The following is a 25,686-nucleotide window of genomic DNA, read 5'->3' as shown; positions in this document are numbered from 1 at the left end:
AATACATTTTAATTAACCCTCTTGTTGGTTGCTGTTGTAGCTTCTTGTGCTATTACTCTTTTTACCCTCTGCTACAAACCTGAGCATGCGCAGTCTTGATCTTGATCGATGTTTCTTCTGCTCGATGGATAATGTCTGTGAAGTGATGACGTATTTTTGACAGTAAAGTTCCGTCTGTGAATTCGTATTCGTACTGATGAAAGCGTAATCGTAAATTTTCATTTCGTGATTGTAATTCATGACGTCTTAATTTTTCAATTCGTATAGATATACTAGTAGAATCAACTCACACCAGTGGAACATTCCCATGTTTTGCCTACATATTTTAAAAGATCAGAAGCATGCAAGCTCGAATCACATCTGCTTAGACAATTGAGATCATGTTTCCATGGCAGCTCTCAGTCACGAAAAAGACAAAACAAGTTAGACAAGTTCCTGATTAACATAGTGGTTGAGCCAATACTTGACATACAAACTGACTCAAATGTCACAATGATTTCACACTAACAACTTTCTAATAAAACTGCCACAACAAGCTTCATGTGCAGAAATAAAAACATTTAGTTGTACATTATGTCCTCTGTTACAGCTATGCAAATGTACAAGGCTGACATAATAAAATGCTATATTACGTGTTGTATGGCTCCTGTTAATGCTGGCACACAGTCTGAACTATGAAAGAGTAACATATCCAGGGAGTGGCTCAGTCCCTACGTGTGAAAGAAAGGCATGTTGCCTCACAAAAGGTAAGATGATACTCAACAACAATCATTAACCACAACTAGATGTTAAACAGAACAGAAACACATCTCTGTTCATAAAGTAGAAGTAAAGTAATTTTAACAGCACAGCATTTAAAAACTAAGTAATGTAGCGATAAATATTTATATTCACATTCCAATTCATGTTCCCGCTTCTGTATTTTTAGTAACACCGGAAATGCTAACAGCAGAGAAACTACGGCATGCCTGTGAAGTCATCATTAAGACATGCCACAGCGTGATCAGTGGAATGTATCCACCACTTTATTCAGCATTCCTTTGTGTCTGCTGACATGGTCAGTTACATCAGCTGAATCCCAGAATGGTAATTCTTCATTTTAACACCAAAAACTCAGACCACATACCACAAATAAGAAAAGAAAGGGGAATTATCAATGTTGCCCTACATTCTTTCAACAGATCACACAAACGAGATCTGAGGTGACTCAACATGACTCACAGTCAAATATATTACGCAATATCATAAAAAAGTTTCGCAGAAACCAAACAAACTTCATCATTTATTTATGAAAGTATTAAGCATTTAAACAGATTGAAAATTCCAACTGTATGTATCCAGTGCAACAGTTATCAGTCTTAAAAGGCAACAAAATAATGTAACAGGCTTCATGTGCATTAAATATAACAAATATGTTCACATTGAAAACAAAGTACATGCACATAGTCCATGCTGACAAATAAAGTTCATCTTTGGCAATCCATTATAATGAGGTTATTCATTAGTGGACCAAGCTCTAGGCCTGTCTCCATAGCTAGATAATGATCAGTGTCCTCACATTTCCCTGTGCACGTTGCTCTAACATGAGCTTGTCTGAGTGGTCCCTGAGTCAGACACATATGACTTAGTCTTTCTTGAGTATTTCATTGAACTAAAAGACACTCTCATCCGCTCCACAGTCCTACTACTGCGACACAAGAATGTGTTCTTTACATGGTTTCTGAAGTCCTCAGACACAAAGTAGTAAATGAAGGGGTCCAGGCAGCTGTTGAGGCTGGCCAGACATAATGTTGAGATGTAAAAGCTGTAGCCATTGTTGGGCAGTCCATCTTTTAACAGTGAGTAATGCACCACAAGCATGATGTTACTGGGGATAAAACACACCACAAAAGTGACCATTACAACCACTATCAACACTACAGCTTTATGGCGGTTCTTGGCAGCTGTGCTGTCCTCCATACTGTTTCCTAAAGCTCTGAGCAACAAGATGTAAGCCACTATTATAACTACACAGGGGACCAGGAAAACCACCAATCCCATAAAGATGAAATAATAGAAAGGCAGCTGGACTGAAGGAAATGGATTCAGAGGGTCCTTAATGATGTTCACGTCATGACACGTGGTAATGTTGGGGTCTTTGATCTTGGCAGTCTGGTCATACAAGTATAGTGGAGTTGTGGTAAGCCAAATGAAGGCCCAAATGGCCACACAGACACCTATAGCCACCTTGTTATTCTTTCTTTGATGGGACAGTGGATGAGCCACAACCCAGTACCTCTGCACACTGAGGCAGGCAATAAAAAGAATTGAACAGTACATATTGCCATAGAAAAAGCCCACTAAAACTTTACAAAGAGGTTCTCCATAGATCCAGTTATTTCCATTGAAGTGGTATGCTATCTTCAGAGGAATCCAGATAACAAACAAGAGGTCAGCCAGGGCCAAATTGGCCATGTAGATTGATGATGGATGCTTCTTTTTAACTCGAATCAGAAACACATATATAGCCATTAGATTTGCTGGGAGTCCCAAGGCAAACACAATGATGTACAGGATTGGGATAAAGACGGTGGTTAGATCACTTTTGAGGGTGACAATGGCGGCCTCATCCAAAACCACTTGCTGTGTGTTTTCAGGGTCCAAATTTCCAGCAAATCCTCGTCCCTCTACTAGAAAGACAAACATGAAATCACATCATTACTTTCATAAGTACAATTAATTATTTTCATGTTTAAATAAATACAAATTGTACAAAGTTCTGACAGCAAATGGGCATGGGCAGATGACCTTTAAACTCTTACAAATATATTTAGCAATATTTATATAAATATACGAGGTTGGCGATAAACAGTTTAACAATGTGAGAAATCAAGTAGATACCTATTCCTAAAATAGCATTTCAAATTACTGTATTTCAGTAGCTCCCTATGTACGACCTCGCCCTTTAGAGGTGAATATGGTCTTCGTCAATTTTACCTAAGCTACTTACTTGCGTGAGACGCGCAGAAGAAATTCAACACCAGCAGAAACGAAAGGGGAGTAATAAAATCCATTTTATGCACCAAACAATCTAAAATTATCTCTGCTTCGGAACTTCACGCGAAGAGCTTCTTGTACACTCGACACGCCAGGGAACAAAAGGCACCACCCCGAGACTACCTGCGAGTGCCTACGTCACGGCGCCTTGGTCCCGCCCACATGAAGTACCTGCTGTTTGTTTTCCAAGTAGGCATACTATTTAAAATTCTTCTAAATATTTGCCTAAACAAATATTAGTATGCGTCATGTATGCCAGACAAAATGAGACGTTACTAATCAAGTGAGAATGCAATCCTCCAGTACTCTCTAACACAAGTATTTTTGCAACTCTTGTATGTGAAGTGTTTGTTCTGTAAATAGTACATGACCTTTGCATTAGTTCCATGATTTCTTTAGAAACTTTAATTAACAATATAAAAACACAATATCCACAGTCAAGAACAAAAGTATACAAATAATGCCCATGCGTAAAAGACTCATATTTTGTCAGAGAGAGAAAAAAAAGTAGATTACAATGTAATTTATAGTAACAAGATAACATAAAACAAAAGGAGATTGTAACCCTACACTGACAAATTGACTAGCACTCAGAGCTCTGTGTATTGGCTGTGTCAGAAGTGTAGGTGTTGCTCTTCTTTGAGTATTTCAGAGCATTGAAGGAGACCCTCATTCTCTCCACAGTCCGCTGGCTTCGACACATGAACGTGTTCTTTATGTGATCCCTGAAGTCCTCAGAAATAAAATAATAAACAAATGGATCAATGCAGCTGTTGAGACTGGCCAAGCACAGAGTGGTGATGTAGAATCCATATAGGCTGTTTGTGGCGTCACTCAATAGCAAACTGTAGTGGACTATTAACATTATATTACTGGGAGTGAAGCACACTATAAACATAACCAACACTGTAATGATGAGGAGAATTGCTTTTCTCCGCTTTTTGCCAATAGTAGGGTCTGACATGTTGTTCTGAAGAGCCTTCAACATGAGGATATAGGACACGATGCAGACAAATGAAGGTACTAGAAATCCAAGGGTTCCCATGGTGAGGAAGTAACCTGCTGCCATTTTTTTATGGCTTGGCCTGGTGACATCATGACAAGTGATGATGTTAAGGTTTGTAACTGTGACTTCTTGATCATAAAGGTACAGTGGCACTGTGACTGTCCAAACTATGATCCAGACAGTGATAGACAAGGCAATGGCCACACAGTTGTCCTTCTGTAGCTGGCTTAATGGGTGAACCACAGCCCAGTAACGCTGCACACTAATGCAGGTGATAAACAAGATTGAGCAGTACATGTTTGCATAGAAGAATGCAACCAGAACTTTACACAAGCTCTCTCCATAGATCCAGTCGTTATTGTTGAAGTGATATGCAATCTTCAGCGGCACCCAGATGACAAAGAGTAGATCTGCCAGTGCTAGGTTTGCCATGTAAATTGAAGATGGATGCTGCTTCTTGACTCTGAAGAGGAACACCCAAACGGCCAGAGCATTTGCAGGCAGCCCCACAGCAAACACAACAATGTAGATGACAGGGAGAAAAACTGCAGTAAGGGGACTGCTCAGGGCATGTTTGGCTTGAAAGCTGACGATCACACCACCCTCTGTTTCAATACCAGGGAATCCTTTTCCCTCTGTGGATGAAAGAGTTAAGTTAGTCAAGTACATGAATATGTCACATTTTAGACAAATATAGTTAGATTATCATCAAACTACAACCCTATGCCTGCTCAGTGTTGCAGTATAGGACCTGCCCATTCACTTCAACGTGAGCGTCTTCTTTTCAAAACAATTCCAAGGCAACAAAAGAGCATCGACAAAAAGAGAGTAATACTTACCCTTTTGATCTACTCCCACACACGTATGCACGAAATACACGAGAAGAAATAGCGGTCGGAAATATGTTAAAGCCATTTTGGTGGTTTAAAGTTTAATCGCGGGTTTAAATGTGAGGAAGTAGGAACACGGGTGTGGCTGCCTTTAACCGCTGACTGGCGGTTGGCTTGGAGAGTCAGCGTGTTTTGATACCTGTGTGATGTCATGACACCGGGTCATATGACATGCAGCGCTTTAGAGGATGGTAGGGCATAATTGATGTCTAAGTGGAAAAAAAAAACAAAACAAAAAAACAACAACATGTATTTATTCTATTTTATTGATTATGTAAGATCCACTGAATGATCCCTTGAATGATTAGCTTATTGTGATACAAGGTGCGTTACAAAACTGTCATGTGAAAACATGGAAACGAGTTAATGGCATAGGCCGAAGCCCATTTTTCATTAGGCCTATTATTTGTTACAACATCTTATAAGCCTTCTTCGTTACAAAACTAAACCACAGGCCTACTATGATACATGTGTTGTGACGCGTGTTGATATTAGGCTATATAAACAACATAACCATATTTATTAAGTAGGCTATTATACATTTTACCAGCGGGGGCACCAGTGTATGCTATTTGAAATTTCTTTTACATAAACACATATACAATGGAAAACATAATGTGATTTTACAATAATAGTTACACAAATACATCCTTCAGTGAGATATAAAATTAACAAAAATCTATTTACAGAGAAACGTACAAGTATATTAAAAATACATTTGTCACTGTTAAAAAAGAGACCATCTAGGCCTTTCTCTTTGCACACATGCCTTTTTGCTTACAAAATAAGTTAGGCTATGTTTGAATTTACAAGAACCTGCCTGTGCCAAGCCATGCAGTTAGTTTATAATTGTGTTTAACTTCTCTAATACCCAACTAGACTTACTTCTCCATCACAGTCAAAAATGTCACACCAACAGTTTCTTGTACTGGCTGGACTCATTTTCTGAAGAGTGATTAATCTTGGAGGTTTCTGTCCGGCTGCTTTTCAGTATGGCCTTACGGCTGGACTTGTATGAGTCACTGGATGAATGACTGGTGCTGCAGTCAGCAGACCCCCTCCCACATCTCAGCACACTGGATAGTTGCTTTTGGCATTGGGATGAGCCAAAGTAGTAGACTAGAGGATCTAGACAGCAGTTAAGACTGCCCAAACAGAGAAAGACCAGGTACAGAGCATATGAACTGTCTGCACCCTGGTGGCTGCTTTGAGCATTGTCGTCAAACAGAAGATAGTGTACTAGCATGATACAGTTAGTTGGCATGAAGCACAGCACAAAGATGACCAGCACAGTGGCTGCCATCACCACCGCCCTAGTCTTTTTGCGGGAGCTTCCTCTTATTCCCTGAGAGACCCTGCTCAGAGTCCAGATGACTCGGGCGTAAGACACGACTGAAATGAGCAGTGGGAGGAAGAAGAGTGCACAACAGATGGTGAGGAAATAGATTTTGTAGTTCCACTTGAGCTCCTCCAGTGGCTGAATGTCATGACAGGTGGTGATGTTTAAACTGTCCAGGTGTATGGTCTGATTGGAGAGCAGGAGGGGTGTGCAGCCAATAAAGGACAGAATCCACATTGTCACACAAGCTATCACAGCATTCTGAGGTCTTCTCCATGCAAGAGAGTCAATGGGATAGACCACAGCCAAAAGTCGGTCGACACTTATGCAACATATAAGCAGAACAGAGCAATACATGTTCCAGTAAAATGCTGCAGTCACCACACGGCACATGGCGGGCCCAAATATCCAGTTGTTCCCTAAAAAATGGTAACAGATCTTGAATGGGAGCATAAGTGTGAAAAGTAAGTCAGCACAGGCCAGGTTTAGCATGTAGATGGCCGCTGGTTTCTTGGGACGGATTCTTCTGGCAAAGGCCAGCATTGCACAGAGGTTTACAGGCACACTAATAAGACACACCAGTGAGTACCAGGAGGGCATGAGCAGAGTGGACATGGGCCCGGTGAGGAAGAGCAGGGTGTCTTCAGAGATGGATTGTCCTTTGCGACTGGTATTAGACTTATTACCACCAGTGTCAGAGTCTGAAAAAACTGAAAGAATGTCGTCAATGTTCAATAGCTCAGTATCATCATTTCGGGAGATGGCAAAGGTCCTTGGGCCAGGATTTGAAGAGCCTACAAAGATAAATTAAAAAAAAATTTTAAAAAAGGGTTTAAGGGAGTTAGGTTACTTTTCCCTGAACAGAAGTAGTAACTGATTGTGAAATCATAACGCATTAGGACTTAATATTTTTAAAAAGGGAAAAAAAATTATATAATCTTACCGTTATAAACGACAGCTGGAGCAAGATGAACACAAGTCAAAACTACAAAGACAAATAAAGAAATCATTTTGGCAAAAGCAGACTACTTCTCTAAAGTCCCCAGATTGTATGTATTCTACACTCTTGTTCCAGTACAAATGTTAAAGTTAAAATATGAAAAGTTAAAGCGTTTTTCTTTCCGTTACAAGCACCAGTCAGTCCCAGTGGCTCCACCAACCAACGACGCTCTGCAGAATTCCTTAGAAGTGATGTCAGCTTCCCGTCACAAGTAGTACCGACCCAATCACAGGGAAAGGGACTCTATGGGGAATAGTCTACTTGTAACAAACACATCAAAAATGTACATTTAAGGCGAGGCGGACACAAAAAAGAGGGGGAAAAACATCATATGCTACGAGTTTATTGATGTTTCATGTATGTCCTGCTTAAGCATTGGTTAATGCAACTCTACAATATCACAAAATAGCATATACCGCAAATATATAGGCCTGTTAACACCTCTGTTTTTGTTGTTTTAAGCCAAACAATTATCTGTGCTGATGTTTGCAAAAAAGTGTATGCTCCCCGAAAAAAAGGAACACAAACAAACAAACAAACAAAAAAGTATGGTATGATATTGCACATGTGGCGATAAGGACAAGAAAGGAAGATGTGGGAGTTTGAGTCTCTCAAACAGTGGTGATAGACCCCACCGGTATTCAAATTAGACCTGTTATTTTACTTGACGTATGCTTTGGCAAATAGTGTACATTCATGGCCAATAATGGAGTTTTGTTCTTTTCCCCTGGAATTTGTCACTTGAGTGGATTAAAACAGCATGTTATAACAAATAGGCTAAGTGCAGCGGTACACAGGGTCCAGTGCGTCAGTTCTACAGGGCGTTCCTAAACATCCATTCCCTCTGAGGACAGGATACAGACTGTGGGAGATAGGCCAGTGGCACATTGCCAGATTCCACTTCACATCAGTTCCTGTTGTTTTCCTTTTCAGTTGATAAGTGGTAAAATGGTGAAAATAATATGGAGGGATTACATTGATAAGAATCTTGGGAGACACAATAAAGTAAAAAGATATCTTAACACATTTTAAGGGACATTTAAGGCCAACGCACACCAGAAAATCGACAGGACACCGCCTTATTTTTTTACGGCAATTAGCTATTTATAAAATGACGCACAACACGAGGCTGTGAGAGAAGAGGGGACGTGGTGGTTTGAGCAGGTTATACTGAGATGAGTGAGTGCTGACCGGATCATTTTAAGAAAAATGAGACAGACCAGAGTTTCACACACACAGAGAAGCAGAGAGGTGCCTTTGTTCTGCCAAGTTGAACACCGGGTCTTTCTCTGCTCTCGTGGCTCCCCTCAGTCATTTACAGCTCCTGTAGGCTATTCTGCGGTTTTAGAGTGATTTATTTCAGATTATTTTTGCAATGGTTTAGAAAAGAGAGAAGGAAACGGCATCTCATTTTCTAAATTGTCCACTTGGGCATCTAAATTGTCTTGACGGTCCGAGTATGCTATTTACTGAATGTATTTAAACCTGCATGATGACAACTGACCATATAAGGACACTACAACGGAATTTGTTGTAACTAGTTTGCGGAAATTATGTATATCTTAACCTCTTTATATTTGTATATATAATACTGGATTGCCCTCTTGTGGCAGAGCAGCTCTCGGACGTCCAAACATCCTGCCAAGTTTTATTCTTTGTAAAGAATAATCAAATCTATTTAAGCACAACAGAATAACATTTCACAATTGAAATAATATAGAAACAACTGAAAACATTATGGCTGTTTATTAGCAAAATAACCAACAAATTATCCTGGAATTCAATCCAATTCCAAAAACAAAACAAAAACGATCAAACAAACAAACAAACAAACCAACATAAAACAATATCTCAAAAATTAGAAAAACGTGGTACTGAACTCTTTTCACTTTGGGTTAAAATGTCTTCCCCGCTCGTTTGTAGAAAAAGGAAGTTGCCTCAGCAGTTCACTGTGTGCATGTTAAAACAGAAACCAAAGGCTTACCACATATTTTGTTATAGTTGTGGGGAAGTAGTGTTCACCCAAACAGGCTCTCACTAAGAGGCTGATCACAAGAGAGAGAGATACTGGTCCCAAGGGAAACAGGAGAAAATGGATAAAGTTTTACTTTTTGTAGTAGTTCTTGGTTTGTGTTTTGACAGCTCACTTCATGACAATGGTAAGTTTGTGTCCATATATTATGCTAGATGGATTCATGTTGAAAATATCAACATGCTAAACTATGTTTTATTTATTTTTGTATTCATTACAGTTCAGAATGAGAAATCAAGAAACAAAACCAGCAACTTCAGCTCTATTGCTGAACCCAGGACCTTTTGGGGAAAGCCTGTGGTTCTGACTGGGTTTTCCTCTGGTAGGAACAGGACAGGGGCACCATCTCCTGCAGTCGTTCCTGACTCTATGCCGGAACTCCTGCTGAACAGTAACAAGACTGCCTCTTACCTTCAAGGCCCTATAAGTACCATTCTCATCCCAGTCCTGTACATCTTAATCCTGGCTGTGGGAGTCCCTGCTAACCTGTTCACCCTTTGCTCCCTTGCATCCAAAGTGCGTAAAGTGTCCTCTGCCATCCTGTACTGCAGTCTGGCTCTGTCTGACCTGCTTCTGCTGCTGTCTTTGGTGTTCAGAGCTCACTATCATCTCCGGGGGAACCAATGGTTATTTGGAGAAGCTGCCTGCCGCATGGTCTCTGCGTGTTTCTATGGCAACCTGTACTGCTCGGCACAGACTCTGGCCAGTATCAGTGTGAAGCGATATCTAGCTGTAGCCCACCCATTCATGTATAAGAGCTTACCCAAGAGAATGTGCACCACCTGGGTGACAGTGGTGTTGTGGATGGTCCTGGGAGCTGGTCTGGTCCCGGAGCTCCTTGTCCATCAGAGCTACAGGATCCCACAATTGAACATCATCACCTGCCATGACATCTTACCATTAGGCTCTGAGTCCCACAGGTTTCTATTGTACTATAACCTGTTTTTTACTATCTTTGGCCTCATCCTTCCACTGGTGGTATCTGTGGTGTGTTATGTGCGTATCCTGGCTGAGCTGAAACAGTCCCACACTGACTGGGGCTTGTACATACGCAGCAGTTCCCTTGTTCTCCTCATTTTTCTGGTGTGTTTCACCCCTGCTGGAGTCCTGCATTTTATCCACTATGTGCAGCTGTTTACAGATGGGACAGAGACCTTGTACATGTACTTTAATGTGGCTGTGTGTTTGTGCTGCCTTCATGCAGCGATGGACCCCTTCCTGTTTATACTCATGTCCCACTCCACAGGATCCAATCCCTATGTTAGAACCTTCAAAAGCAAGAGCCTCAGTATATCAACTTAAGACTAACAAAAATGGACATAAACATAAACATTTTATTTTTAATTACAAATATTTTTCAAACAAATGTGTTGAAAATACATTTGTGAAGGGTGTGTCAGAAATGATGTGTCACAGGACAACTTAGGTTACAGTATTTAATTTATGCAAAAGTCCCGGTTGGCATTTTATTAAAGTAAATCTGTTCTATTGTCTAATGCTCAGTGTGACAAAGCACAGAGCATTCTCTTTGTAGTGCCAAACCATACCAGAGGATGCTATTGTGTATATGACTACTATGCATAAAACCTTGTGCGTGTGAGTGTTTGTGCTGTGTTAGGAAGTAATTGAATACATACACAGAGAATGCATATTCAGAATACAAATTTTGTGTTTGGAACTGTATTCCAGTACAATTAGAAAACAGTTACTTTTCTAAAATCAGTTTTTACACTATAATTTAAATGCAACTTGATGTAAAAGTATTCACAATACAGTACTTTAATTGGACCATGTATCAGAATAAAGTACAAAATATATCTTAATGCATCCATCCATTTTCATCTGCTTATCCGGGGCCGGGTTGTGAGGGCAATAGTCTAAGCAGGGACTCCTAGACTTCCTTCACCCCAGGCACTTCCTCCAGCTCCTCCGGGTGGACCCCAAGGCATTCCCAGGCCAGCTGAGAGACATAGTCCCTCCAGTGTGTTTTACATTTTCAAAGTATTCTTCCCATTAGTGTATGTGTGTGTGTGTGTGTTTTGTGTTTAGTGAGACACTTAAGTATTTCATAGGGGGGAAAAAAGATACAACAAAATATTTAAGATTGTTTTGTATTTTCAGTATATTCAGTTGTTTGTGTACACTTGTAAATGCTGTATAATCCAGCATCATAAATCGGAGTGAAAATTTGACAAATCTTGGATTTCTTTATTAAATGTTTACAGATTTGTGGAGCTTTCCTATTTGCTTACAATCCTTCCAAGCTTTTCAGTATATAAACATTTCATATGAACATCAGTCCCAATTGTGAGCAGAAGTAATTAAATGTGAGAGTACTGGCTTCAATTTTTTACGTATTAGTCAACTTCCTCACAGCATTTTGAACACCTCCATTTGTAAACATCTGACATACTCTTTCAGTATGACTCAGCATAAACAACAGGTGATCTGTGCTAGTTATTTCAGGATGATACATTCACCTTTGACCTTTAAAGAGGAGAAACAGTGACAACACCAAAAAGGCAAAGAGGGCACACAACAGACACCGACAAACATGCAGGGACTTGTGCAGTAAACAGTCTGAGAGAAGGAAATGTGCAGTTCAGCAACTATTTCAAACACACAAGTTATCACAGAGAAAATCAACTCATTGTGAAAAATGACAAAGAGCACTATTGTACACCATATAATTAAAAGCTTAGAAAAACAATTACCTTGGTGGCAATGCTCTTAGCACAGTTATATGATAAAGTTTGAAAGGCCAGCTGATGTCTGAGCTATACATTTTCGTACTAAAAAGCTAAAAGTTGGTAAAGCTAAACCTCAGAAAGAAAAAGTACAAACACAGAATCCAGTGGGGAATGCATGTATTTTATGATTAGCCTAAAGTGTGAACTGAAGTGAAGTGCAATTATTGAACATGTTGCAGCAGGCTGGCACTGATTTTGCTCAAATATGAAGCTCAGGTTTAATCACAACCCTGTGACTTGAAAAGCAAAATACTGCTGTTATTCATGGCTTGAATTTCACTTCAAACTTATATTCTTGATATTACGATTCTAACTTTCACTAACTGTTTAGTTAGTGGTTTGTCTGAACACTCATGCACACAAGCACACATCCTGAAGAAGAGAAAACAGGACAAAGCAGCAAAGCTTCCAGCAAGTTTTGGAAGGAGAGACTAGGGCTAAAAGACAGAGAGGCACAGCTTTGAAGAAAGGCCTTAGAGGAGTTTGAAGGGAGCAGCAGCAGCAAAGGGCGAGAAAGAGGACACAAGCAAATCAGCAAACAGGAAGACAGAGAGAGAGCAGCCAGAGAGTTTGCAAAGCCCTTCACAACACAACACACAAGAGATGAACACGGTCAAGCATCCAGACAAGAGGGTCAAATCTCAAAAGTCTGTTTCAGTAAAAAGCGCAAATTGTAAACTTTTTTCATCTTAGAAATGTAGCTGCTTAACTTGCCAGTTTCACACACAATAACAGTAATGTTATTGATTTTAATGGCCTTGCTATTTTTGCAAAAAGCAGTAAACGGCTTGAATATTGTCAATAGATTGAGCCACTTTCGAAACAGAGGTTCTCTGTAATGTAGCACCTTCAGTTTCAGGCATCGGCATGAAAATGTTGCAAATACAATAAATAGCAAAAATTACTAAATGTGTGAAAAAATCAGTATAAGCATAAAAAAAAGTGGAGTGGATTTAAACAAAACTCTATGCAAACTATGAGCAATCCAAGCCTTTTGCAGCATTGACATTTGATTTGTTGCACATGAGTAACAGCTCCAAAATATGAACTGTGGTTTCTCAAGGATTGCTTATTGTTATGAGCATTGTAATGTTGACATTTGCCTAAATGTCTTCAGATTCAGAATTCAATCTTTTGATGTGATTATCATTGTGTTTTCACAACTTTTCAATTGTAATGTATTTATCAGGTATTAATAATATTTCATAAAAGGAAATTGAAATTACAACATAAATAACATTTAAATTAAGTCAGGTTTCACTCTGTAAACACCTGATAAACATACAGCACGTGCTGCCTGTTTCACATGAGAACATTGGTGCGAGTGTCTGGAAGCCGCAGCCCGATCAGACCACCACCCACCAGCACCGAGGAGGCCAGCAGGATGGGGATAGCTTTAGTGATGCCAACCAGGGAGCCAAAGATCAGGTTACCGAGCACTGCTGCCAGCTTACACATAGCATTGCAGAAGCCAAAGCCTGTGCCCCTGTAAACGAGCACAATCATCAAGTTATTCTTTCTTTGATGTATTTTTAAAAATTATTGTATACAATCTTTTAAAATTTGAATTGTACCGTCTGTCAGTGGGATAGAGCTCTGTGGTGACCACATCCAGAGAATTCCAGGCGGAAATGCTTAGACCGTTGTAGAGGCATAACATGAAGATCATCATGGACTCACTGGTGCCAAACCACAGGAAGAAACAGCTGATGCCCGAGAGCACCATAGAGCCCCCTGCAGGACACAACCACTCAGAGACATTACAGATGTCACAGTTTGTCTACTATCTACAAAATAGTTTAAAAGTATAAAATGATGAGCTAAAGCAATGGTATTTAAGATATATGCTTATTAAAGCTTTAATACTGCTTTTACAAATATAACAAGCAAGCATATCAAAACCAATAAAAATTGTACATAACCATTCTAGACTGCTTTACATTGCGATTTACATTCTCTCCTGTCTTGTGGTTGAAGAGCAGCCACAGCTGCCCTGTGACAGACCTAATTGTGGCAGTCCTTAAACATGATTTTCTTTACCACCTTACCACTTCCACATTATGTATGATTGATAACACCTTATCCTTTAAAGTGGACAAAAATGTACTTAAAAAATAGTCATTTAGATCCACATTGATAAATACCATACCTAACATACTGAGGCGTCCTATTTTGTCCATGAGAAGAGCAGAGACAATGTTTCCAGGCAGAACTGCGAGTGTGCCCAAAAAGTTTACGAAATAGACCCAGTAGGCACTGTAGTCGTCATCAAATGTCACCTGACAGCCCGTCTTGTTATGATGGAATGAGCTGCTGATCACTTGCGACTTTATTAGCTTGGAGTCGTCGATATCTTTAACACAATAAGGGAAAAATGAAATGGTGGTGACAATTTTGTTTCAGGAAAAATGTATGCACTGATCAAATAGAACAATACGAACTATGACGGGCAAGAGACATTTTCTATTTGTCATGGCATCTGTTTTCCAAAGGGTTGTTTTAAACAACATACATAACATGCAGCATATCAGTTTCTATAGGGCTCTATATTAAACAGGAGGCATACACACAAGTTATGATGAGTGGTTTGCTCATGTGCACTAAACTTCAGCGTCGTCCTGAGTGTTGATCAAACTGTTTCCATTTTTATTTTTCTGGAAACATCTGAAGCAACTCACTTAAGGCCTTTCCATCTCTGCATTAGGAGCTGTGGTGTATTATTATTAAACACCTGCATTTTCATGTTTGCTTTGAAAAGACACCCTACTGTGATCCTGTGAGTCATATAACAAACTAATGAGTGAGTGCACTTGGTCAGCAAGAGGAGGGGAGCTTGAGTCTATGTAGTAATTTAGAAGTATAAAATAAAGCAATACATGCTTAAAGTTATTTTTCTCTCCAGGAGGCTGAGACAGTGACTTTAAAAAGAGTGAGAAAGAAAGATACTGGATAGATAGACACTGGATTTTTAAAGCAGAAACAAAATATCTGCGGGAGGAAGGACAGACGGGTGCACTGACCCGTGTTGTAGAAGAATGAGTCGACAAAAGTGCAGTTCTTGAAGTAGGAGCCCACTGTAGACACATCTTCAAAGTAACAGTTGAGAAAAGATGAGTCAATGAAAGTGACAGCTTTGAACTTCATAGCAATGAACCTGACAAAAAGCAAAAAAGTCAAATGTGGATTTTAGTTTTTATGTAAATCAGGAATGCTCAACAAATTAGTTTCAACTCTCTAATATGACAATAAACATGTTTAATCTTCTATAATAAATAAATAAATAAATATGCACACTGTGCAGTGAGACTCATAACAAAACTGCAGCTATGTTTGAAACTGAACTGCATGGAAGGTGGAAGAGAGCGAGATAAGTCTTTTAATTTCCTGGTCGGACAGCAAATAAAGGAGGAAGACGACGCCCTGTTTGCAGGAATGATAAATATAGGATCTGTGCACATAGGGTGACCATTCCTATTTACACTGGATAGTCCCAGTTTTGACCCTGTGTCCTCTGTCCCAGCAGATTTACTGTCCCAGGTGTCCCTGTTTTTGACAAATCTAATACCCACCAACAGCAAAGCAAAAATATATTGTATTTGTTTAGCCAAAATACAATGCTTCAAAATGACCATAAGGCAAAAAAAAGCACCAATAGAAGTCTCTAAATATAAATACTGACCCACAAGTGAATCAAGAATGGATAATGTTATTCACTCTTTTCACTATTTTATTCATATCAACCACTGAAACCCAGGTGTTTCCCGGTTTTTAATTTTGAAATCTGGTCAGCCTTATGTGCAGCACGCTCGCTAGCCCACTGTTATTTTAATAGATTCATGGTCTCAAACCCATAGTGTCAAAGCTAACACTCACTTTTACTAAATAGCAAAACATAAAACAAACAACCTATTAAAATTCAAATTAATTAAAATAAAGACTACCCATTTTTTTATATGTAGAATACTTTAGTTTGTAGTGTTGTTGCTATTTATTATGCCTCAACATTAGCATTACCATTAGCACTGAGACACAACCATCTCTCTTTCTAAGCACAGAAGTCTTTAGGAATAAGTAGTCATCTTATTTGTGTAGTTTTTAACATGTTGTCACTGGCATGCACCGACAGCAGCCTGTTCACTGCCTTATTTTTAAATGTTTAATTATTTTAGCACAACAAAAAACACACAAAGATCAAATTGGACAGGAAGTAGTGGTTCTGCAGAGCATACAGCAGCAGTTTCATCCTTCAATGGGATTACTTTCAAGAGCAAGATTCACTGCGATTTTACCTGTCATTCAGAAAGAGTCCATTTCTGTGGATTTGGTTCTCGAGGGTGAAATTGAACGTGATGTCTTCTATGCGTTCATTATTGTGGATCTTGACTCTGGAGGCATACTCATCTGCTTGAAGGTGTTTAATGACATCAGGGAACCACACAGATAGGCCATAATACCTGCACAACATATTATTCATATTAAGAGCAAAGTACAAAGAAAACCTTTTAATGGTTAAATCGAAAGTTAAGTAAAGTTAAGTAAATTAGGCATGATGTAATACTATAAACCAAAGACCAAAAATTCAACTACACACATCACTAATGATGCTATGAAGCTGCATCTTAAAAAAAATCACAAACATTGCAAACAAATCCAAATAGCAACAAGTTAAAAGAGCAAGTAATGTTCTGTATTTTGTCAATAATTGGTCAAAGTCTTACCCAAAAGACAAGGTAAACCAAACTGCGGCTAATTTGATGGTGTTTTCTTTGATTGGGTTGGTAAAGCATTTCAGAAAGGTTTTCCAGATCTGTGAGGAGAAGATTTAGGTCTAATCATCACAGAGAATCAGAAAATAAGGAATTAATACAACACTGAATAAATGGTCTGAGGGTCCGAATTTGATAACAGTAACATGACTTTTTTATGTTTCTCTGTTCAACATGTTTAAATCTAACAAAGGTCGCTTGATTGTGGCCAATGTTAGACCTGCATGTTTTAATCAGGTTGATGAAACATGACTTTGTTATAAACTCTGGTGAAACTCCTCCCTCTGGAATTCTCCTCCCCAAAACTTTTGGAGGGAAAATTCAAATGTAACAGGACACAGGACAGTTACAGGAGCAGAGGACACACAGTGTGAAGCAGGAGGATTATGAGAGCTGATCTGGAGGTGAGACTTTTCAAAGATTTTACTTGCTTGCTTCTCTGGACTAGAATGTCATCATTGTTAAAACATGTTTGTGGTGTTTTATTTGAAATTTGAGTTAATGTAAGGACTGTTTCCATAAAACAAATTGTATTTGACTGTCCATCTACAAGAGTGTGACAGTTGTATGTGTTGCTTCCAGAGTAAACTAAAAACAGTTATGTCCAGAGCTCTGCTGGAGCTGTGGGGAAGTTCATGAATGTTATAGCTGATGTTTCAGAAAAAAGGAAGATGTTTGAAAACCAACAAAACACAGACCACAGATGAACAAAGTAAGTAACTCAACTAAAATGATTTTAAAAGAATTTTTCAAAATTAACTTCCTATTGAAATAGTCATCGTGTTTCTACAGGGTGATGTGGCACTAGGAGGACTTTATACCAAATGCCCTACATGTTACTGCATTTAGAGGAAGAAAAGCAGCACATGGTGAGTTTTGTTTCTGCAGATACAGTTCTAATGTTCTTGTGATTCTGTTTCAGTCCATTATTGTAGTAATAAGTACTTTAAATGTATTTAAACATGTACAACAGAGTAGATCATTATAATGTAATGATCATGTGTTATTCCTGTGTCCACAGGCAGAGACCAGAGCGTCTTCACTGGAATAAATCTTCACATTGTCCATCTCCAAATTGTGTGTCTCTGTACTTGTGCTCTCTGTGTGTTTGACTCTGTTTAAGACAATACGGAACTGTGGAAAACTAAAGATTGTTTTTGTATTATTTTACAGAATTACATCAATTAAATTATATTATACGTACTTATACATTTCACCATAAGGCAACATAATATAAATATGCATATTCAGCATGATTTGATCAGATTTCATCAACATGAAAAAGTAACGTTCATGTTCTGAGAAAAATATGTGTAGAGAGGATTGAAATAAGTTTCAAAGCCTAAACATAATTTTATTGCATGCGACTGCATTCCATAACTTTTTCACGCAAATCCAGCGACCTTTATTTTTCAGTGAATGAATAAGTCTGGTACCCCTTTGAGCTCTGATTGGATTTTAAGGAGGACTTTTAACACAGGGTTCGCTGACTCATTCTGCATCTCCACCAGCTCATCCAGCTGTTTAGGGATTTTTATGCGATTCACCTGCAGGGGGAGACACTGTACTTTTATCTGCTCTTGGTGCTTTGTAATGTGTCTGCACTGAAACACCAGATTGATAACTTACTGTGAAGACTCTCTCAGGCTCACCACGTGCACGCATGTTAGTGTCATGGATGTGTTTGAGCACCATCCAGGCCTCGTCATGCTTCCCCATCTGAAAACAGCCCAAGATTCAGTTTAAATTCAGTCAAATGTAGTTTTGCCTTTAACTACACTGTAATTGCAATAATAGACATCAAATATAATAGCTGATCATACACAAATAAGCTATGCATTGCTACTATTTGATTGTTTTGTGATGAATACATAAATAAAAATAACCCCAAACACAAAGTAAATTCAGTCAATATGATTTTTGTATGATGCCTCTGGGCTATAAATAGATTTTGTCCCTAGTAGCGTTTCCACTTAAAGCCATGATGTTGCAGTTTGCAGTGTTTTTACTACCTCCAGGTAAAAGCGGGGGCTTTCAGGCATAAAAGTGAGAGCTACGACTGCAGAGACACACGGCAGAGCACAGACCACCACAAACACTCTCCAGCTGTGGAACTGATATGCCGAGCCCATGCTGAAGCTCCAGCCTGAAGAGAGAGGAATAGACAGGTATACTCGCAGTATTAAATAAGGTGTGCTTTGGTATTATATAGTATATTATATAATACTCAGGACCAAGACTGTGTGAGGCAGACTTGTATGGTCAAAAAAGATATTGACTGGGCATTTTCTGGGTTAGTTCTAAACAGGATATTGATTAGTATAGTGAGTGCTGATTGTGAATACATATTACCTGTATATTTTCAATTATGTTTATACATTAAGATTAATCTATGTGTATTATTTTGGTAGTAAACCTCAATGATTATTACATCTAAACTGAATATGTGTTACTTCAAGGTAGATTACTTTTTGGTGAAAAGAATAATAAAAACCAACCTGACTGTCTTTTTCCGCAATGGTGCACAATGTACATTTTCCCATAATTTTGCCTGTAATGCTCCACAGTATGACATTAAACTTATCTATCCATGGACATAGATACGACAAATGCCCTATTGTGGAACATACCAGGCAAAGCAAAAACAAATCCATGATGACAGGCAGATGGCATAAAAGTCCTTTAATGCACCTTTCGAAAATGCAACTATCACTTACAGCTGCTGGGATGTATTGTGTGCTTGGATGGTCATGGAGCAGTAAAATATATCAGCAGACATTTTAACTCAACACTGCTGTTTTTAAAAGAGCACAACAGCAGTCCACAATCAGAGGCAACCATTTGATGATGAACTCAAATATTTTAATAACCTAATATATAACATGCTGGGTTACCCTTGTGTGAGAGTGTCCTGTGGGACTGCTCTGGCCAGAGCTAGTACAAACCTGATTAGGGGGATTATAACTGTAATGGACTAGAGGGGACGGTTGACCGACTCAGATACCCAGGAAGATTTATATACCTACCTCAGGCATGGCTAGGTACCAAAAATACACTACAAAATACACATATTTAGATAGTGTGCCCTTGATTATCCTCCTTTCACATCTAATGCAGGGGTGCATGTGAGATCAATGCATGAAAAGTTTGTAACTATATTAGGAAATCTGCAAACCAGTATTTCTAATTTTAACATTTATTATCCTCTTTCGGCTGTGCAGTTATACAAAAGAGTCACACGGCACTCTAGCCATGGTCCACCACCAGTCAATGCCAAAAGCACTGCGGCGGAACCTATTACCCACACTCCACTGCACTTGGGCCAAAAAAATGTGTTAAAACAGTAGCATCTAATCAATTGACCTCAATTACGAGTTTCGCCTGGTCTCCTCACTTTGACTAGTTTGTCGTGACACATTTAAAGCTTTAAATGGAAACTGTATACTGTACTTATTTAGGACATAAAATGTGGAACTGACCATAGTGGAAGAGAACAGAGTCACTTCAAATTGTAATTATTGACACTATATAAAAAGGGAGATAGTGCAAGTGTAAATTGAGAAAAAAGTGAAAAATGTAAATCAGAGATCAAAAATAGCATCATTTCAGTCTTATATGTGTTTTGAACATAGTTATTCAAAGCTTAATTTAATGCAACATTTAAAACATTTCAAATATGTTTGTTTGTTATGCAACATGGGACTCATCTTCAATTATCTATCAATCTATAATGTACACATTTTTGTTGTGTGACACTGCAGCCAACCTTTGTACAAATACTATCCTATTTCAGTAATATGCATTTGACAGATTTTCATGTATACTATAAATAGTTTGGCATTTCCTTTGAGCTTCTCTGTGCTGCAGCAGTGAGTTGTGAGAGCCCCCGCCTACACAACCACCTGCTTTGTGTTACCCTGTGTGTTAAATGTCCATATTTTCATAATGAAAATAAAACGTTCATTTTATCGTACTGTGAGCTGAAAACAGAAAAAAATATTAAGTAGTAGTGTGATATTATTGTATAATGTAAACAGCCATCTCGTCTTTGAACTAAGAAGTGTTAACATATACTATGTGTTGTATAAAGTAGATTTTTTTTTTACCAAATTACTAAATAACCTAAATACTTTATTTATATTTCTATCACATTTGGGAGGTTCCTATTTCTTGATACCTGTCAGTCGCTGTCTACTTTCATTTGCTTCTAAATCACCTCTAAAGCCATGTTTTTAAATGTACTTTCCCATAAAATGTGTGATTTTACTCCCTTCCTTGAATCACTGACATTTATTATCTGAACCTGCAAGTTGATTGATTCAAGTTGTGGTGATGTGGTGATTCAGAAAACATAGTATATTTTTTTTATCAAATATTTGATTCCACTCACCATAGTGTGGAATAATGGCCCAGGCCATGGCAGATGCATAGATTCCTCCAATCATCCAGAACATACAGAGCCAGCTCAGATGTTCCCCTCGTTTTTCACGAGCTAATACCTCAGCAAAGAAGGAGAACACTATGGGCACCGCTCCTCCAATCCTACAACAACATGCAATTTTAATATTGCATGTGTCTCTGTAAAAACTTTATAATAGTAACATATATGCACAATGAAAAAGCATGGCTCATTAAAGAAATGTAAAATGTGGTATATGTTTTGCTTTAATCAAGATTTTGTTTTGCACACTGAAACTTGTCAATTAAAAACTTTCCTATCTTTATGGATATAATTTTAAAAATGTATATCACATTTAAAATTTTCGTGACAAAAAAATGAAGCTTTTAAGATAAAATAAATTCTTCAGCTATATGTAAATGCATACAATCTAGTCTGTTACTATATCATACCATAGAATTGTATTATGACTCTGACCTGAGAATGACCTCAATGTGACCCTGAGCACCACAATCTCAAGTCAGCTTTTATATGTAATGTGGAGATCACCACCACTGCAGTACAACTATGCTTTTATGCCCCAGTCTTATACAACCCAGGTAAGAGAAGGAGGGCGGCCTACCCAAATCCAGACACCATGCGGCAGAAGAGGAACATGCTGTATCCCTGGACAAAGGAAGACAAGAAGGCAAAGAAGCCGTTGACAGACAAAGATATCAGGAGGATCTGTCTGCGGCCCACTTTGTCTGATAGGCCTCCCCAGAAGAATGCCCCCACCATCATTCCCAAATACACTATGCTACCTGCAGAGGAAATAGCACAAAGCAAAGGGAAAAATGTATCATTACAGAAGCAATAACTGAAGGATTAAAACAATTAAAACATGCATTCATTTTTACACCTGCCAAAATCTCAACCACACATTAAATTGGTCCTCAATCAATATTGTGAAAAGTGTTTAAATTATTATGATTATCTTAGTTAATAGTTTCCTTCTTGCAACTTTTTTGCCCTTTCCTTCTCAGAGAAAGTCAAAACACTTTCTCTTTAAAGGAAGAAAGACTGAAAGGTGTCAAGGAGGGCTAGTGGTTTGTCAGACCAGTAAATAATCCCCACTGTTCTGTAGTTACTAATAAAAATGCTAATGCAGGCTAGAGAGATGGGACTACTTGACATGGAAAAGAAAAGGATACTTTCTCTTTCATGGCAGTGGTTGTGGTGATGGGCTGATAGGCTGGAAGAGGAGGTGGGCCTTATCGAGCTGCACAGACATGACGCATAGACCTATAGCAATTTATTACTTGTGACAGCCACGGATATCTGCACACTTAAGCTGCTAAAGCTGTAAGATAACTTATGAGAATCACATTAGATATCTAAAAGGTGGAAGTGCTGACACAGTGAATGAATGCTGTTGACATAACATTATCTCAGAACAATGACATTATTTCTACCCTGTCAATGAGAGACTTAAGTGAGGGATGTAATGGTCACCTGCCACATAATGAGCAGGTTACATAGTGTTTGGGATGCCCAAGACTAGACTTACAATACACAAAGACATGGTCTCGAACTGTATCCTGTGTCCACAACTTCTGATTGCTCTGATCTTTGGATGAACACAAATTTCATCAGAATGAATGAGCAAAGCACTAGACTGCAAATCAGTAAAAGAAGCTATAGATATTGTTCTGAATTATATGATGAGAGATATTGAGGAGACTTTGAAATATAGTCTGATTCCACACCCTCCTGCATTGTAACAGAAAGTGGGCGGGGCTGGTTAAAAGGCAAATATGTTTAAATTGATTACACACATTACCAGTGTGATAGGAAAGATCAGAAGGCTGCATGTAGCTATTGTCAATAATGACAAGCACAATAACTTTTGTATGGTACACAGTAATCTAAGTAGGCAACACAAAATACAAATGTGTTCATTCTGTGTGTGAAAATGCATTCATTATAATACTAATGAAGGTCCGTTCTGGTTATCACCTGGGAATATTTCAGATAAATGATTGCAACTTTCTTTGAGTCTACAGTTTCTCTGCACCAGTGGAAACATCCCCATAGACGAGTCTGGATGAGACAATGCAAGTTAAAAATGTACTTAATATGAACAGCTGGTAGCTTCATGCAAGAGCTGTAGAAATCCTGATGAGAGAAGCTCCCAGAGGAGGCTCTGTGACAGACAGGTGTGCCTGACGGAGTGTGAGAGGGAACAAGCATGTGAAAGTGGGCGGGGGAGGCTGGAGTGTTACTTTTATCAAATCCCGAAGCCCATACAACAGCTTTTTGAGCTTTACGGGAGGAATGTGAGGTTAGGAATTGTATTTTGGTGTATGTTTGTGTGAGAGAGAAAGGTGAGAAAATCTATGGTATATGAGCACTATAAAGAGGGCGATTGTACTACATAAAACATATGCACTGGAGGTAAAGGGAAAGAGTACTGCAAGGAAGCAGTCATCCTATTTTAAGAGGGAGGGACAAAAGTCAGTCTACCATGTCTAAACTGCAGAGAAACACAATGCTGCAAAGATTAGCTCTGTTAATATCTCCAGATCACTGAAGCCTAGAAAAAGAAGAGGATTAAACAGGGGGAACAGAAAGAACTTGGAAAAAATAACTGCTACACTTTTGTTTTAAAAAGCAAGATGTAATTTAAAATATGATTTTGTCAAGCTAATAACTTCCTGCTTATTTGTTTAGCCATTCCTGACACATTTTAGGCATTAGTGTGATATGGGAGTAATGATGACTCATTGTTTCTAGTCTGTACCCACAGTTATGACTCACTTTAGGTGAGAGTGGCTTCAGCACGCTGAGTTTGTCAAACCAAGTTAGAATGGTTTTATCTGCTTGTATACCCACATCATTGTCAAGGCAAAAAACATGGCTCCAATGAATTTGGTCCACAGCCACATCAACTGAATATGTGAAAGAGCTTTCTTGAGCTGAACATACCTCCTACTCATGTATCCCAAGACATGGTGTCATGACAACCAATGCTCATATTGGATTTAAATATATATTTTTACCTTATAGCAAACCATGAATCAAACGACACTAGTATTTATTTCTTGACAAATGAGTTTCCTTTTGTCACTCCTAGTTCTTAGAATCTAGTGTTTATGACCAGATCACATCACTTCTGCAAACTGAAAATGAACAAATACTTAAAGTACCAACTCACCCTGTCAGGTCCCCCACCCAAACACCTCAGAGGTGCAGATTCTTACCCAGCCATCCTGCCCCTGAGTTAGGCACACACATGTCTGTTTCTGCGCTGGGGAGGACAAAGCCCACCACAAACACCTCTACTCCATCAGACATGAGTGCCAGGCCCAGGACAAAGTACAGCTGCCACTGGAAGCGGCCATGGCCACACTCCTGCAGGATGAGCTCATACTGCTGGGCCAGCTCCTCCTCATCAGCCTGCCTCTCACTCTCCAGATCCTTATGGCTTTTGAGGCTATCAGAGACAGGCTCTCCCAGTGCCACATGCGCATCTGAGGGTTTCCCATCACTGTAGGCAGGCACACCCTGGTACTCCCCTTCGTAGACTTCATTCTCATCATCATGTCCCTCAGTTGCATCACTGGATGCCCCATCATCATTGTCTCTATTCTCTCCATAGTATTCATCCTGCTGTTGGTAATACTCCTCTTCCTCATTTTCGTTGTTGAAGCGGTTGTAGCTGCGCTGATTGGAGTACTCATCTGAGGCTCTGTCTACAGCCTTGTTGAAGTTTCTGGCAGCTTGCCTCTTGGCCTCTTTGGCAATGTCCTTCGCACCTTTAACTAAGGAAGTCCTGTTTTCATCCATATTGGTAGAGTTTATTAAAATAAAAAATCCTTTAAGGATTAGATAAAAACTGTGCAAGAGTTTTATTTTAACTTCTCAAAATCTGCAAGACACACAGTGCCATTAGGACCTGTCCAAAATGAAGAGTATTGATCTTCACAAGAGCGTTTCTGTCAGTGCAGAGCAGAAGAAACCATCAATCTGTGGAGAAGCAGAAACTAGAGTTAACATTTCAAAAAGCTCTCAAATCAAATATTGTAGTACTACTGTTCAGAAAGACATGCAGTATAGACCCATAAATCTGTGTGCTCATGTGGTTCTCCTGTCATGACTTTCTTTAAAAAACACAGTACAAACACATGTTTAATCCAAGCCATTTTGTGTGTGTGTGTGTGTGTGTGTGTAACTTAACAAATTGTGTAATATATGGTTTGTTGCAGTTCAGTAATAGTATGTTCCAATAGTCATTTAAAAGGACATTTTAATAAAGCAAAAGCATATAATAAATAGATTTTTTTTAAATAGAAATTTTTAGCATGCAAAAAGTTAAGAATTTTTAAAATACATAGAATGCTATATTGTTTCAAAATGCCATTGTCCAAAAGCACAACATTACCTCACTCAGCAGCAATAATACAGATAAGTGCTTTTCATTCAAGAC

The 25,686-nt window shown here is 38.8% G+C and overlaps 5 protein-coding genes and 1 long non-coding RNA gene across 6 annotated transcripts; 2 read left to right on the top strand and 4 right to left on the bottom strand.

Moving 5' to 3' along the window:
- Window positions 1-1,269: 1,269 nt before the first annotated feature.
- f2rl1.2 (coagulation factor II (thrombin) receptor-like 1, tandem duplicate 2) lies at window positions 1,270-3,147 on the bottom strand. Its single transcript, XM_020921775.2, has 2 exons — window positions 2,990-3,147; window positions 1,270-2,669 (listed from the first exon to the last, which is right to left on the bottom strand). Exons 1-2 carry the CDS (start codon window positions 3,051-3,053, stop codon window positions 1,579-1,581), a joined length of 1,155 nt encoding a protein of 384 aa, XP_020777434.1. The 5' UTR covers window positions 3,054-3,147; the 3' UTR covers window positions 1,270-1,578.
- A 276-nt stretch (window positions 3,148-3,423) lies between these two features.
- LOC110157537 (proteinase-activated receptor 2-like) lies at window positions 3,424-5,097 on the bottom strand. Its single transcript, XM_020921885.2, has 2 exons — window positions 4,882-5,097; window positions 3,424-4,677 (listed from the first exon to the last, which is right to left on the bottom strand). Exons 1-2 carry the CDS (start codon window positions 4,955-4,957, stop codon window positions 3,620-3,622), a joined length of 1,134 nt encoding a protein of 377 aa, XP_020777544.1. The 5' UTR covers window positions 4,958-5,097; the 3' UTR covers window positions 3,424-3,619.
- A 101-nt stretch (window positions 5,098-5,198) lies between these two features.
- Window positions 5,199-7,461, bottom strand: LOC110157418 (proteinase-activated receptor 1-like). Its single transcript, XM_020921756.2, has 2 exons — window positions 7,215-7,461; window positions 5,199-7,065 (listed from the first exon to the last, which is right to left on the bottom strand). Exons 1-2 carry the CDS (start codon window positions 7,279-7,281, stop codon window positions 5,840-5,842), a joined length of 1,293 nt encoding a protein of 430 aa, XP_020777415.1. The 5' UTR covers window positions 7,282-7,461; the 3' UTR covers window positions 5,199-5,839.
- Window positions 7,462-9,250: 1,789 nt separating this feature from the next.
- On the top strand, window positions 9,251-11,499 carry LOC110157476 (proteinase-activated receptor 3). Its single transcript, XM_020921822.2, has 2 exons — window positions 9,251-9,430; window positions 9,524-11,499. Exons 1-2 carry the CDS (start codon window positions 9,364-9,366, stop codon window positions 10,603-10,605), a joined length of 1,149 nt encoding a protein of 382 aa, XP_020777481.2. The 5' UTR covers window positions 9,251-9,363; the 3' UTR covers window positions 10,606-11,499.
- Window positions 11,500-13,345: 1,846 nt separating this feature from the next.
- LOC110157563 (synaptic vesicle glycoprotein 2C-like) lies at window positions 13,346-25,213 on the bottom strand. Its single transcript, XM_020921914.2, has 12 exons — window positions 24,461-25,213; window positions 21,841-22,021; window positions 21,210-21,361; window positions 18,832-18,965; window positions 18,449-18,538; window positions 18,256-18,366; window positions 16,772-16,860; window positions 16,343-16,507; window positions 15,074-15,207; window positions 14,203-14,406; window positions 13,628-13,787; window positions 13,346-13,539 (listed from the first exon to the last, which is right to left on the bottom strand). The coding sequence occupies exons 1-12, from the start codon at window positions 25,044-25,046 to the stop codon at window positions 13,356-13,358; spliced, it is 2,190 nt and encodes a 729-aa protein (XP_020777573.1). The 5' UTR covers window positions 25,047-25,213; the 3' UTR covers window positions 13,346-13,355.
- Window positions 17,179-17,959, top strand: LOC129408922 (uncharacterized). The gene is made up of 4 exons (XR_008632176.1): window positions 17,179-17,223; window positions 17,402-17,531; window positions 17,612-17,688; window positions 17,841-17,959. It is a non-coding gene; the product is annotated as an uncharacterized LOC129408922 (long non-coding RNA).
- Window positions 25,214-25,686: the final 473 nt, after the last annotated feature.

This window comes from Boleophthalmus pectinirostris, unplaced genomic scaffold, assembly GCF_026225935.1.
Source record: "Boleophthalmus pectinirostris isolate CB_2022bp ecotype Guang Dong unplaced genomic scaffold, ASM2622593v1 HiC_scaffold_18, whole genome shotgun sequence".
NCBI lineage: Eukaryota > Metazoa > Chordata > Actinopteri > Gobiiformes > Gobiidae > Boleophthalmus > Boleophthalmus pectinirostris.
This window is presented reverse-complemented; position numbering and strand designations above follow the sequence as displayed.